Source organism: Meriones unguiculatus, chromosome 7, assembly GCF_030254825.1.
Source record: "Meriones unguiculatus strain TT.TT164.6M chromosome 7, Bangor_MerUng_6.1, whole genome shotgun sequence".
Lineage (NCBI taxonomy): Eukaryota > Metazoa > Chordata > Mammalia > Rodentia > Muridae > Meriones > Meriones unguiculatus.
In genome coordinates, this window is record NC_083355.1 from 113504044 (window position 1) to 113518520 (window position 14477).

Consider the following 14477-nt stretch of genomic DNA (forward strand, 5'->3'; position numbering starts at 1 on the left):
TATTATTATATATAATATTATATAAATAATAGATTTATTAGAATGGCTTACACGTTATGGTCCAGCTATTCTAGCAATGGCTGCCTAAGAACAGAAGGTCCAAGAATCCAGTAAGTTGTTCAGTCCATGAGGCTGGATATCTCAGCTTCTCTTTGGTATATGCTGGAATCCTGAAAAAGTAGGTTTCAAGGCCATGAAGGAATGGACTTGGCAGCAAGAGTTAGCGTAAGCAGGCAGAGGGCAAGCTTCCTTCTTCCACGTACTTTAAATAGGCCGTCAGCAGAAGATGTGGCCCAGATTAAAGGTGTATCTTCTCACCTCAAAGACTGGATTAGAAGTGGATCTTTCTCCTTGAATTTAAGCAAAAATCCCTCTAGGTGTGCCCCTCCATTTTTGGATTATAGTTAATTCCAGATGTAGTCAAGGTGACAACAAAGAATAACCATCAGAAGTATCTAGTGAGAAAAACAGCCAACAATAACAGTCCTGTAAGCAGGGGTCATCTAGATGGAGTAGTGGGTGACACCTGAGTCTGATTCTTGGGACCCATATGGTAAAAAGAGAACTGATAGCCAGCACTTGTCCTCTGACCTTCATACTTATGCTGTGGCATGGATGTTCCCTCGACACTTACACACACACACACACACACACACAACAACAACAACAAAAATGTACACAAAATAAAGAATCCAGTAAGAGATTGAAGATATGGCTTAGCCAGGTACAGAGGGGACCTGAGTCAGGATCTCCAGCAGGGCCTAGCGTCAGAAGGCTGGAGCTGGAGGGTCATTCACAAATTCAGGGCCAGCCTGTGCTAAAGGAAGATCTCTCCTCAGTCAGTCAGCAGGCCTCCCTGAGGAGCCCGGGAAATGCTGGAAGGGGCCAGCTTTGCAGGGGTAGGGACCAACCCTGCTCCCAGCCTGGCAGGATGCCGCAGAGAGAGCTGGGACTGGTTTGTCCTGATGAGCACCCACTCCAGGCTTCCAAGAGGGAAGTGAACCGCAGAGTTCTTGTACAGCTTCCTTAGATTTCCAGCCCCTAGCAGCAGAGGCAGCCTGCTTTGAAGCCAACCTCCTCGGCATGCCTTAAGGGCTTTGGGAACAATGTCTCAGAGTTCTAGGATGAGCTGGCTTGGCAGTCCTGCCTGGAATCTTTGTTTGGGCCTTTGTTTCAGGCTATGGGTGCCCTTGGGCTGGGGAAGGATTTGGGGAGCAGATGATATTCAACTCTGTTGTTGTCCTGCTACCCATGGTGCTCTGGTTCCAGGAGTTAGAGAATGAGGATCAAGTTAATAATTGCACTTCCCAGCCCTGGCTGTAGGTGTGTTGGGAGACCCACATTTCCAGCAGTTCCCCTGGGTCAGCTCTTGGTTCACCAGAGGTTGTCTTGGCCTGCTTCAGAACCCACTTGGCCTTCAGGAGTCAGTGGACACCAGAAACTCAAGATGAGACTTGGTATGAATAGCTACAAATAAAAATAAATAAATAGGTGAAAATAGCCTGCAGGGGTCCTGCTTGGGGTGACCCCAAACTGGAAGGCCATGGGGAATCTCTCATGGGTATCTGGCCACATGATCTACCCTGCAAATGCCCCCTGGGCTCACACTGGCACACTGGCAGCCTGATGATGCCAGGAGCAGGCTGTTCCCAGCCCACAGTCAACATCAACAGACCCTGGGGGCAGTGGCCTAAGGAGGACGGTGTGCCCTACACAGCCTTGACTTGAGATGTGGCAGAACTAGTTGGGGTTGGCACCACAGGAGGCAGGAGAGGGAGGGGCAGCTGGCAGGGAGGATACTGTGTCCTGAGCTCAGGCTGGTCACTGTCATTGTGGTTATTTCACTCCATGAATATCAGATGTGGCCAAAGGGAGCGCTGGGCAGCTCCAGACTGAGGGGAAGGCTAAAGAAAGACGTTCAGTATCTTGGAGCCAGAAGTTCTGTGAACCTTGGTGGGGTTTTAGGCAGTGTCCACAGATCCCCCTGCTTTCCTGCCCAGCCTGAGGGGCAGCCCTGGGCACAGAGGTCAGCTTTGACCTCCCCTGCTATGTGGGGCTCTGTCTGCCCCACCAGGCTTTTATGCCGGGCAGGGTGGGAAGCATGAATGGTGTAGCTCACCTCCGAGGTACAGCCCCTGTAAGGGTCTTTCACCTCCTTGTTGTAATTTTGTTCCATCTCCCCACCCCAAATTGCTGCCACCCCATTATTCATGTCCCTGTTCATGTCCCTGCACCTATGAAATGTGTCCCAACTCATAATGATCCTCCCACTCACTCCACTGGCTTCCTGGAGCCCACTCTGGAACATATTCTTGCTTGCTGCCTGCTAAAAAGCCCCCTCCAGACAGCTCAGACAGCTCCTCTTTGGCCTCCAGAGTAGCCCAGCTGGGGACAGCCTGCTGCACTTTGCAGCCTCAGTTCCTGGCAATTTAATGATTTGAAAGTGTGCCTCCAAGAGCTGGAGAGGTGATTTAATGTTAAGAACACTTCCTGGGGGCTGGAGAGATGGCTCAGGTGATAAGAGCACTGACCTCCCTTCCAGATGGACCCAGGTTCAATTCCCAGCACCCACATGGCAGCTCACAGCTGTCTGTAACTCCAGTATCTGACACTGTCACACAGACACACATGCTGGAAAAACACTAATGCACATAAAATAAAGATAAAATATTTTTAAAAAGAACACTTGCTGATCTTCCAGAGGACCTGAGTTTCCCAGCACCTATGTTGAGTGGTTCACAAATCCCTGTAATTCCAGCTTTAGGAGATCCAACACCTTTGGCTGTGTGTGTATGTGTGTGTGCACAGTACACATTTTATTTAAAGTACATCTACAAAATCTTTGGCACTCCATCCTTAAAAGGTGGAGCCTAGGGTTTGGGGATGTAGCTCAGAGGTTTAGCACCTGCTGTGCAAGCATGAGGTCCCAGGTTCCAAACCCAGCACTGGAGGGTGGGGAATTACAGCCTAACTTCTGCCTGTCTGTACAAAGTGATTTCTGCTTTCAGCTTAAGTGAAGCCTGGGTAGGCTAACGGATCTGTGTAGGTCATGCAGCACGGCTGGGCCGATTTCCCTTAAGCTCTCTGGCTTAAAGCCACAGGCTGTGGTTCGGTCCTGACATGTACAAGAAGTGGATCCCGAGGGACCCAGGTAAAGACACATGGACAGAGCTGGGTGCCATGGAACAAGCCTGTAATCCCAGCACTCAGGAAGGTAGAGACAGGTGGATCTCTGTGAGTTCAAGGCTAGCTGGATCTACAAAGAGTCTCGAACAGCCAAGGCTAAAATCCCTGTCTTGAAAAAAAAAAGACACCTGACAGGAAGAGGAAGGAAGTTAAGACCAAGTATTAGAAAAGCTGGGGGCTGGAGAGATTGTTCAGCAGTGGCAAGCTCTCCCTGCTCTTGCCGAGGACCCAGGTTTGGTTCTCAGTACCTGTGTTGGGTGGCGCACAGCCTTCGTTGACTCTGGTTCTGATGACTTCATGCCCTCTTCTGGTCTCTGCAGGCGCTTGCATGCTCACAGCGCACACAATAGCAGTCACACACATACACACAAAATACATTAAAAAATATTTAAAAAAAAATTCAAAGCTCATTGTGCTGGATATGGTAGCTCATGGCTGTGCTTCCTCCTACTTGGGGAGCTGAGGCAGAATTTATTTTTTTGAGACAGCATCTCAAGTAGCCCAGGCTGGCCTCACATTTGCCATGTAGCAATGAGTTTCTGATCCTCCTGCCTCCAACTCCAAATTACGGTCATGTGTCACCATGTTCAGCAGGAAAGAGTTTTCGGGGTCCCTTTGGTCCCTCTGAGGCCTGGGTTGTCCGGCCTGCACATGCTATCAGCCTCTTGAATTGGGTGTAACTTGTGGTTAAGCAGGACGGTGAATGTGTCCAGACCCTCTGTGAGGACTCAGGAAGCCTGTGTTCTCCACAGAGCCCTTGGTGGCAGCCCCAGGCTGTGAGATCTAGGTGAAGGAGGCCGAAAGCCGCCCTGAATACCAGTAAGAGCTATCTAGCCCAGGGCAGGATGTGACCCCCATCAGACATGCCTTAGGCTTTTCCTGTTGTCCTTGCAGACCTGAGATCCACTGCCTACTACAAAAGTCAAGACTCAGGGAGGTTATGTCACTGACCCAAAGTCATACCTTTGGGCATGCAGCTTTCCACAACAAACTCAGGCCAAGGGTACCATACTTTCCCAATTCACACATTCAGAACTCCCTAGCAGAGGTCACCTCCTTCCTTGCCACATTCTCTATCAGTTCCAGCAAAGAGAAGAAGGTGGCTGGATATCTCACAGGCCCCCTCATGACGACAGTCACTCCAGAAGGAGGCAGGGCAGGCACAGGCAGCTCTATTCTTCTGTCTGCTCCTCAGCTGCTTTTATCACGGACTACAGCAAACCTTGCCTTCCTATGGCCTAGATCCACTCTTTAGCCACTCACCTCCCACCCCTTCCTCCTATCATCCTTTCCATTGTCTGTCCCTCATCTATCTATCTATCTATCTATCTATCTATCTATCTATCTATCTATCTATCTATCTATCTATCCAGATGTGTCTATGCTCCATTTTTGCATCCATCTAGCTATCCTGTTTCTACCAATCTTTTCCTTGCTGTATCCATTCATTTCTCCATCTTTGACTCTGCCTTTTTTTTTGTTGCTCTGTTTATCCATTTCTACCCATTCATCTTCCCCTCGCTTAGACTCCTCAGCCACCTGCCTATCTTTCATTTATTTTCTACACGTTCATCCATCCCATTCTTCCATTCATTCCAGTCTCCTACTTTCTTCCTTTTGCTTGTCTTTTTATTCATCCATCCATCCATTCACCCTCCACCCCACCCTCCCTCTTCTACCTGCCTCTCTATTTATTCAACCCATCTGCCTGCTCACTGCCCTGTTTTTACCTGCCTCCACTTAACCACCCAAGCAGCAAGCCCACCCTGAACTGTACGCTATGGACATGTAGGAAAGGCAGCACGGGCTAGCAATGTCTGTGGGGGTTTACAGCCAATGAGGAACCAATATAAGGCAGCCATACAGTCTGGGGCCCAGTTGTGGTTTTGGTGAGTCGGGCACATTTGTTCAAAAGATGAAGTATGGGAGAAATTAGGCTCTGGTGAGTGAGAGAACTTGACTGCGCGTCACCTTCTCAGTTCATACTCCTTCACCTAGCCCACCTACCTCCTTTTATTCCCCTCTCTCCTTGCTAATCTGGATGCCATGTGACTCTCCCTGGTGCAAAGTAAAGAAAAGCTTCTTCATTCCAGGTACAGATGGCATCAGCAGACCAAAGACAGAATTCCACCCAAGTCTAGATCAGTGACCTGTGAGTTTTTTGGGATTATTTACAAGAAACTCAAAGGGCACTTATGCTGCTGGGAAGTCTCACCCTGTTTATCTTTCTCTTTAAAAACATTACATTCATTTATGTGCACGCACACTCAGAAGTTAGAGAACAGCTTGAGGAGAAGCTCTCTTTTCTCTGACATGTGGGTCTCGGGATCGAACTCAGGCTTGTTAGCAGGCAGGCACTTTATCCACTGAGCCATCTCATCAGCCCAGCTATTTGCCTCTTGAAGTAACTCTGTTATGTGGCTAACAGCTTGCAGACTGCCTAGTCAGAGCATAGACCTGAGTTACTCCATGTCTTAGTCACTGTTCCCTTGCTGTGAAAAGACCCCACAACCAGGGCAGCTCTTATTAAAAAAACAAAAAAACAAAAAAACATTCAATTGGGGATTTGCTTATGATTTCAGAGGTCTAGTCCTTTATCATGGGGGGAGCGTGGTGGCAAGCGAGGAGGTGGTGGGGAGTGAGGAGGCCAGACACTGTGCTGGAAGCGACATCACAATCCATAGGCAGAGAGAGAGAGAGACTGGGTTTGGCAAGGGCTTTTGAAATCTCAAAGACCACCTCCAGTGACACACTTCCTCGAATAAGGCCACACCTCTTTTCACATAGTGCCAATCCCTGGTGACTAAGCATTCAAATATATGAGCCTGTGGGGGCCATTCTTATTCAGACTGCCACACTCCATTTTGAGTGTAAGTGCCAAGAAAGAATGATTCTACATCCTGTTTACACTGGTAAATACCACCTGCCAGCACACCAGGAGGGATGGAAGGTGTGCACCACCATCGCCTGGCTCTCTTAGCTTTTTAATCTGTGTGTGTGTGTGTATTACTGTGTAATGTGTGATCTGAAAACTAATACCAATAACCAATAACCAATACCAATAACCAATAAGGCTGGAATAAAAGAATCTGTGATTGCCTATAGCCACAGCAGCAGGTAAAATCAGGATTACTTGGCAAACCACAGTCAATGAAACTGACTTTCGAATTGAGGAATCCTGTCCATCTTTGTTTCTGACATTGTGTGCTCAGGGTTCTTTTTAAGTCATCTTGGGATAGAGAAAGGCCTTGAGAGACTCCTGAGCCTCCTGCATCATGAGGGATATTATGAGGCCTACTTTCTTGAGAGTCTCCTGTGGGTTGCCACACTGCTTTGTTTCCTAGCGATGGCCGTGCCCAACTGGAAGCAGCAGCTGGCCACATCAGTCCTTGCAATCACCTCTGGGTTTTTCCTGTCTGTCCAGGACTCTGTCTCACTTCCAACACATCAGGTCTCTGGGGCAGAACTAGATTGTTGTGTTTATGGAGATGTTACAATGTTTGGCACCTGGCATGTGTTGGTTGCACGCGTCAGGAGCCTGGACAGGTGGGCTGCTGTCCAGGAATGATGACACAGTTAGGGATGTGCAGGCGGATAGTGGCAACAGCTCCTGCCTGCGAGAGTTGAGGATGGACAGCAAGGCTGAATGTGGGACAGAGAGAGAAAGGTATCCCGGGGGTCCTGTGGGGGTCTAGTGTTAGGCTGGATGGCCCTATCTACTGGCAATGTGGGACCGAAGGGCGCTTGTCCTCTCAAGTGGACAGTGTAGTTTAGGCTCCCTCAAGAAGTCCAAGGTCCTAGCTTCTTGAGCTTAGCATTTGGCCCAGCCACTTCTCCAGAGCAGCCCCATCATTGCCTTCTAGACCCTCTGCTTCTGTTAGTGAATTTGGCTGGCAATGCTGTGGGGACACAGCTGGAGCTTGCCCTGTGTGCTCACAGATTTTGTGGGTGCACAGGTAGGCCAAAGGTCTTGTCTCAAAGCCAAGTGGCAGAGTTGGGGTTTGAATGCAGGCAGGTCAAGTTCCAGTCAGGTACTGAGCCACGTCCCTCTATGGGCCAGGATGGACATCAAGGTTGGCCTTGAACAGGCTACTTCCTGTCCCCCTCTGCTCTCTGCCCTTTGCTGTGGCAGCTAGTACTGCCTACTGCCTAAAAGCAGACAAACTGTTGGGGTGATGGGGTCATCCCTGGCTTGAAACTAGCCTGTTCAAGGTCAGCCCACAGAGAACAGAAAAACAGGTGGACACGTGGCTGCCCGACCCTGAGGGTCATCCAGACAGAACAGCCGGGAGTTCCATGCCAACACGTCCCTTCCCTTCGTTATCCGACTCTCTGGCCCTGAGGCCCCCTCAGATCACCCGTAGAGCTGCAGCCTGGGTCACTGGGCCCCCTGAATGGAACTAGCCAAAGCGGTGGCCATAGAGACAAGGCTGCACTGCCTGCATGGGCTGGCCATCAGAAAGAAGGGCTCTAAGATAGTGGCTGCCTCAGGCAAGTCCCTCTTGGTGTCCCCTTCACTTCTCTTCCCTTTCAGGACTAGATGTGAGCTATAAAGAGGGGGGTACTGATTACAGTCGGTATAATCAGTCAGAAGCCTGGCAATGTTTGAATCTAGAAACAGAGGTAGACCTATGGCTGGGGGTTGGCCACCTCCCATGACCTCTCACATGCTTTCCTGATGCTGAGGTCATTGGCACCACGGTCCTTTTAGGGCATGTGAATGTGGGTATCAAAATAGCCTGTCACACAGTTCTGTCTCCGCCTCTGCTCACAGGTATTTAAGATCTGCAGAATTTGTAGGAGCTGTCCAGTGTGGCACGGACACAGACCAGAGTCCATGGATTTTGTTGCTGGGGCCATTGGAGGTACAATATGGGGAGAGAGGGGTGCAAGGGATGGGGAGAGCCAGGGATAGTGCTTGTGTTTGTGTGGTTAGGGGGAGGGAGTCCCAGGCAGTTCGTGGTTTGAGTAAAATGGTGGTATGGGCTATGGGTGCTGAAGGGGAGGGCAGGATCCCACTGGCCTCAAAGATCAGGCAGGATGTTGAGCCAGCCCAGGCATCCCTGCCTTGGGAACAGGAACTTGTCCCCATGCAGTTAGATGGTTGGGGTCCTCGGTGTGGGTGAATGAGTCCTGAGGAGTGACGGAGCGTTCCAGGGAAGAACAGCACAGCCAGGAGTTCTGCAGCAGGGAGCAGGATCTAGATACAGAGCAGGCCCGGCTAGATGGTGTCTCTGGCTCACTGAGGCCTACTACCAACATCTAGACCCCTGCAGCTGAAACTGGCCTCCCCTCCATCCCCGTGGGGGGAGAGATGACAAAGGAGTGAGGTGGCTGCTCTCTGGACTCCATGGACCATCGATCCTCAGGTTGTGTGACTATTCTGAGTGAGGCACCTTTGGCCCTGCAGCTATTGTGAAACAGCCATGGGTGGCTCTTTCTCACTGTGGGGGAACAGCCTGGAGGTCAGAAAGGAAAGACAGCTGGGTCCTGGCCCTGCCTGGGATCTTGACCTGTGCCATCCCAAAGCTGGCTGCTCCCCTGAACACTGGCACCACAGGAGGTCACATCCTCTTCCCAGCCACAGGAAAGGTCCTGATGAGGGGGTCCTTGCTCTGTGTTGGTCCCAGGGACCCTGACCCAAGCCTTTCCTGGAAGAATTCTAGATACAGAGGGGGCCATGGAACATAGGGACATAGCAGCAAGGGCATATGACACAGGTTCGAATGCCATCCCAAGAATAGCTGCCAAGGATACCCCAAGTGACTGGATGGGTTCTCTGGTTCACTCAACATGTTTCTAGGCAGAGGCAACCAAGAGCACAGTAAGGAGGCCTAAGAGAGGAGGGCTTTGAGGGATAGAATGGAGTTGGTGAAGTAAGTTTGAGAGACAAAGAGGGGTATTCTAGCCAAAGCTCCTGTCAGATAGACCCTTGCTTTACACCTTCCCCAGGCATTCCTTCTTGTGTTGGAATGCCTCCCAGAACACAACCCCATAGGCCTTGTCACCTTCCACAGTGTCCTCAGCATCCTTGCTCAGGCTTAGAAAGGTCAAGTGCCGACTGGCCCTTAGCTTCCTCAAGGCTGTGCTGCTGTAGATGCGGAGGCCCTGGTGCTGGGAGTGGCAGGGCTCAGAGGGCAGTGTGGACCTCCTGGTCCAAAGCCAAGGTGGACACTGCAGGCCCCTCTGCCAGATGGCTCAGCAGCTGTGTCCACTGTCCTCCGTCAACCCACTCAGGCAGAGGAGTGGCTACTTAGTGGGTGGTTCCCTAGGCTCTGACCACTGGGTGGCTCCACTGCTTGGGCCTCTGTGTGGGTACTGGAGGACAACAGTCAGGGGTTCTCTTATCCAGGAAGCCAAAAGGCAAGGGGCTGCAATTTCATAGTCCCCTCCAAGATGTGACTCCCAGTGACTTGAGGACTTCCGGCCGGCTCTGCCACCTCCCACACATGGGCCTCTGGGGTGTATGTCCAGACAACGGCAGCAGCGTACATCCTGTTCTACACTCACCTTTGGCTCCAGGCAATGCCAGCTTGTCAGTGGCCTGCGTGGGGGTCTGGGCTGCTCACTGGGCCTTTGCTCAGAATGTGCCCTTCCCCCACCCCTGTAATGTGCGGGTGTCCATCCAGCTTCCACACAAACCCTGCACAGGCTCAGTGCAGTCTACCTGGCTCAGAGACAGGGTCAGCCAGAGTGGAGCCAGACGTTCTCCCAAAATGTGATGTCAGAGGGGAGGCCAAGGAATGTCCTTGGCATGGGCAGTGGGGATAGGCACTGTTGGGCCAGGAATCAGGGTTGGGAGATGTCTAGCAAGCTTGGCCCATGCACCCTGAGCCTCAGTTTCTCACCGGCAAAACAAAGGATGCAGAGAGGAGGAGCCCAGGTGGCAGCAGCTGGGAGGAGAGAAGGGCTTGCTTGAGGTCAGCTCCTCCCATTCCTTGGGATGGACAGGCTCTCACTGCTGACAGGGCCCCCTCCCGAGGCCTCACCGGTTCCTCTGATTGTCTTGCAGGAGTCTGCGGTGTTGCTGTGGGCTACCCTCTGGATACAGTGAAGGTACAACAAAGGCCCTGCCTTGGTTTAGACTGCACTCCTGTACTCAGCTCTGCTCATCAGTTGGAATGCTCATAGGACCTAGCCCTCTCCTACGCCAATACTGCCAATGGTTCCCTATGGCTCTTGGGACTGTTATCTTTCTCACCCTGTGCCTCAGTGAGGGGGCTCACTGTCCCCATTCAGACAGCTAATTCATGACAGGCAAGGGACACAGCCTAGGCTTCTTTTGCTTCACTCCAGGCCTAAGGTCAGCCCTTCCTGAAGCCTTCTTCCTTTCCTGCAGGTCAGAATCCAGACTGAAGCCAAGTACACAAGTATCTGGTCCTGTATCCGGGACATATATCGTCAAGAGCGGGTAGGACTGGGGCCCAATGATAGGGTGGCATCAGGGGCTGGGACTTGCTAATGATGCCCCTCCCCTTGAGTCCTAGCTTGGTGGCCCTCCTCACAGGTATAACAGCTCAAGGTTTCCTTTGAGGCCCAAAGCCTGAGCACCTGGGACATTATACAGTACAGAACCAAATCCCTGTCACCAGGGGAGGGAACACAGGGGAAACTGGGCTTCTGAAGGCCAGGGGGAAGGTCTCGAGGACACTCAACAGTGAACGTGCGGCTTGGTGTAGGCAGAGGTTAGCTGAGCATCATGCTGGCTCCATCACTGTCTCTTCAACTCCTCACCCAACCTCAAACGTCATCAAGTCCTGAGACCCCCAAGGATGATGTCCAGTGGCATTGGCCTGGGCCAGGGGTCAGTCCCAGCTGTCCCAGCCACAGGGCATTCTCTCTCTTGGCTGGGTCCTGTGCTTACTTGGTCTCTATCTACCAGGTGTGTGGCTTCTACCGGGGCCTCTCACTGCCTGTGTGCACAGTGTCCCTGGTGTCATCTGTGTCTTTTGGAACCTACCACCACTGCCTGGCTCACATTTGCCGCTTCCGGTACGGCAGCACCGACGCCAAGCCCAGCAAGGCGGATATCACACTCTCAGGATGTGCCTCTGGCTTTGTCCGGGTGAGTGGAGGCAGTTGAGGGTGGAAGGGCATCAGAGACAACCAGAGAGTCTGAATCACACCTCCTAGCAGGCATCAAGGCTTAGGCTCTGTGAAGGTAGATTTTGCTGGGCACAGGAACTATGGTGAGGGATCAGTATCCTGCCTGTGGTGGGCTAGGCTGCTTTTGATGTCCCTCCCAGTATGCTCCAGTGGAGATGAGGAGAAGTGGAGGAGGAAATGACCATAAAGACCCTCCCTGTCAGGTGGACCCAGAGAGATAGCACTCAGGTAGGTGCCTGTGACCTTCCAGCTGGAAGGGCTCCATCGTCAGGATGACCACCAAATGCCTGAACACCAGCTAGTGTTACCATGGATACTTGGCATCCTTCATCCTCAGTGGAGACAGAGCATCAGGCACCACAGATGGGAACAGGACAGGAAAGTGCAGCCGAGATCTCTCATAGGCCAGGATGGAGCACGGATAAGCATTCAGTACTTATCCAGAGTCCCATGGGTAGAGGGGCCAAGTGTGTGTCATAGCCATGATACACAGTGCAGAGACCAAAGGCCTGAATCTAGCCAGCCAACTCAACTCTTGGGCTGTTCTGAGCTGCCATCTCATTTGGAAGAGGTGTGATGAGAAGTAAGGGAGGCCAAGGGTGTGAGGATCTGACTCATCTGAGTCCCACAGCGACCGTCATGCCTTGCCTTTGGCAATATGACTATGTCATAAACAATTGTGTCAACTAGGCTCCTGAACTTCATCACATTTTCTTAGAACCTGATATGTGCTCAGACAGGAGAGAAGTAGTAGAAGGCCTTGGCTTTGGCCTTAATTGGGATGAGCTGGCTTTGAGCCCAGCACCGCCAAAGCCCTGAGGCCAGCTTGCAGCTTCTTGGGGTCCGGGCTCTCAGTACTGCTCTGGGTGGTCAGAGCCAATGGAAGGCTGGGTCCTAGAGTGTGTGGGCAGGCCACAGGCATGTCCTACTTACTCTCACTTACTCTCTGTCCCAGGTGTTCCTGACATCCCCCACTGAGGTGGCCAAAGTCCGCCTGCAGACACAGGCCCAAGCTCAGACACAGCAGCGGCGGCCCTCGGCCTCCTGGACATCCACTGCTCCCGCTTTGTGTCCTGCCCCCACTGTATGTCTGCAGCCCAGACTCAAGTACTGTGGGCCGCTGCACTGTTTAGTCACAGTGGCCCGTGAAGAGGGCCTGCGGGGACTCTACAAGGGCAGCTCAGCTCTGCTCCTTCGTGAAGGGCACTCCTTTGCCACCTACTTTCTCTCCTATGCCATGCTCAGTGAGTGGCTCACCCCTGCTGGCCGTAGCCAGCCAGGTGAGTGACAGGCGGAGGGTAGGGTTGGCCTTGTGGGATGGGGTCTGAGAGAAGGGCCCGTGCATCAGAGAAGCCTATCTTTAATCCAGGCGTGCTTGTACCGGTGCCTCTCAGGCTGCACATGCGGCTAACACCGAATGGAGCTAGGCTTCCTTATCTACCTGCCTTAGTTTTCAAGTAGGGTTTCTGAGGGGAGTGTGTGTTTGTGTGTGACTTTGTGGTAAAGGGGTTTATCTTGACTCAGTGGGCTGCCCTGGGCTGGGTCCTGTCTTCGAGAAGCTGGCAATAAGGCATGGTCACTGTCTCTCCCACAGATGTCCTAGGCGTGCTGGTGGCTGGAGGCTGTGCTGGGGTCCTGGCCTGGGCTGTGGCCACCCCCATGGATGTGATCAAGTCCCGCCTGCAGGCGGACGGGCAGGGCCAGCAGCGCTACCGGGGCCTCCTGCACTGTGTGGTGACCAGCGTGCGGGAGGAGGGCCCCAGGGTGCTCTTCAAAGGGCTGGCACTCAACTGCTGCCGCGCCTTTCCTGTCAACATGGTGGTCTTCGTGGCCTATGAGGCTGTGCTACGGTTCACTCAGGGCCTGCTCACAACATAGCCACCGGTCAGCAGCAGCCAGGTCACACAGCAGCTGGAGGCAAAGGCGAGCAAGGGCAGGCTCAGGATGCCACGGGGCTATCACCGGAACAGTAGACTCAGGGGAGGCCTGAGCTTGGCCTGCCCGGCTGCTGACCACAAAGTCAGGGAGTTCGTCTGCCATCTGCTTGGGGGTCATGAGTCAGGGCTGTGTGGCTCTCCTTGATGAGAACATGTGTCACTTGAAGTCACCTGTCACTGAACAACTGTTTGTTGTTGCTTGTACTTGTTTTGTCCACACCCACAACTTCAGAGCATATCCTCATCAAACCCATTGGGGGCTCAGCCAATCTCAGTTCCACCAATCCGTGCTGTCCCCTTAGAGACAGGCTAAGGACCAGATAGCAAGATGAGCCATCTGGCTACAGGCTGGGCTTGTTCCCTGTCCTAGGCTGGCCAAGAGGGGCCACCATTCTCACTGGCCGAGGAACTGCTACAGGGCAATACCCCACATACCCACCCTGCCTGTGTGTGCTGTGCTTGCCACATGAGATCCTGGAACCTGGGTCAGGAGTGGCTGTTAATAAATGCTTCTGTGATTGCTCAGTGGTGCTGCTGTGATCTGTGGGGTCCCGGCCCCCCACCTTGTGCTCATCCAGTGCCTGTGTGAAGCCTGTCTGCGCCTGGTGGGAGAGGAGGCTTGGAGCCTTGGCCCTGGTGGCTGAGATGCCACCTACTGTGTATTGGTCATTGTGAAACCTTGCATGGCCCTCGGGCTGGTTTTACTTTCTGGGCTGTGTAGCTGTTATATGTGGCATAGGCAGGCCACCCACCTCGCTGGAGCACTGCGCCAAGGGTGGGAAGGTGCTGGGTACCTTACAAAGGTTTTGTGGACCAGTGTCTTGGAGGACAGGGTAGGGTTGGGTCTACCCTCAGGCACATGATGGGAATAGACTGCTTCTGAGACTCAGCCTCCCTCTCCAGGGACCCTATGGCTTCCAGTGATAGGCCCACTGGGAGTCACGCTGGTAGGACAGTGAGCCCACTCACTGGGTCTTCACAGAAAAGCCCTGTGATAGACTAGACCTGCCTCAGCTGTGCATGTTCAGATTCAAAGCCTGAACATGTCCTCCAGTTTTTTGTTTTGTTTTCAGTCCAGGGAAAGTTTCCAATTTCTAGAGGAAGGAGCAGGATCTGTTTCTGGGACTACTCTTTCTACCAGATCTCATATGCGGGGCCCTTGCCTGTGGGATTTCCCTCTGGGCTCCTCCCATGGAGCCTGGCCAGCTGACTGGTTGCGTATCTCTCCCATCTCATAACTGGGAGCTG

The 14477-nt window shown here is 52.5% G+C and overlaps 1 protein-coding gene across 3 annotated transcripts; it reads left to right on the plus strand.

Moving 5' to 3' along the window:
• The first annotated feature begins 7943 nt into the window (after window positions 1-7943).
• Window positions 7944-13754, plus strand: Slc25a47 (solute carrier family 25 member 47). 3 transcript variants are annotated; one of them, XM_021642587.2, is made up of 7 exons: window positions 7952-8051; window positions 9539-9708; window positions 10199-10242; window positions 10526-10597; window positions 11069-11251; window positions 12248-12572; window positions 12887-13754. In XM_021642587.2, exons 2-7 carry the CDS (start codon window positions 9636-9638, stop codon window positions 13168-13170), a joined length of 981 nt encoding a protein of 326 aa, XP_021498262.1. In that variant the 5' UTR covers window positions 7952-8051; window positions 9539-9635; the 3' UTR covers window positions 13171-13754. The 3 variants fall into 3 exon arrangements, with proteins under 3 accessions (XP_021498263.1, XP_021498262.1, XP_060244151.1); XM_021642588.2 differs by lacking the exon at window positions 9539-9708 and having other exon boundaries at window positions 7944-8051; XM_060388168.1 differs by lacking the exons at window positions 7952-8051; window positions 9539-9708 and adding an exon at window positions 8522-8555.
• Window positions 13755-14477: the final 723 nt, after the last annotated feature.

Coding starts and splice junctions, on each gene's coding strand:
- Slc25a47 (XM_021642587.2), top strand. CDS start 9,636: ATGGGCCTCTGGGGTGTATGTCCAGACAACGGCAGCAGCGTACATCCT. Junction 9,709..10,198: donor ACACTCACCTTTGGCTCCAG/GCAATGCCAGCT, acceptor ATTGTCTTGCAG/GAGTCTGCGGTGTTGCTGTG. Junction 10,598..11,068: donor ACATATATCGTCAAGAGCGG/GTAGGACTGGGG, acceptor TCTATCTACCAG/GTGTGTGGCTTCTACCGGGG.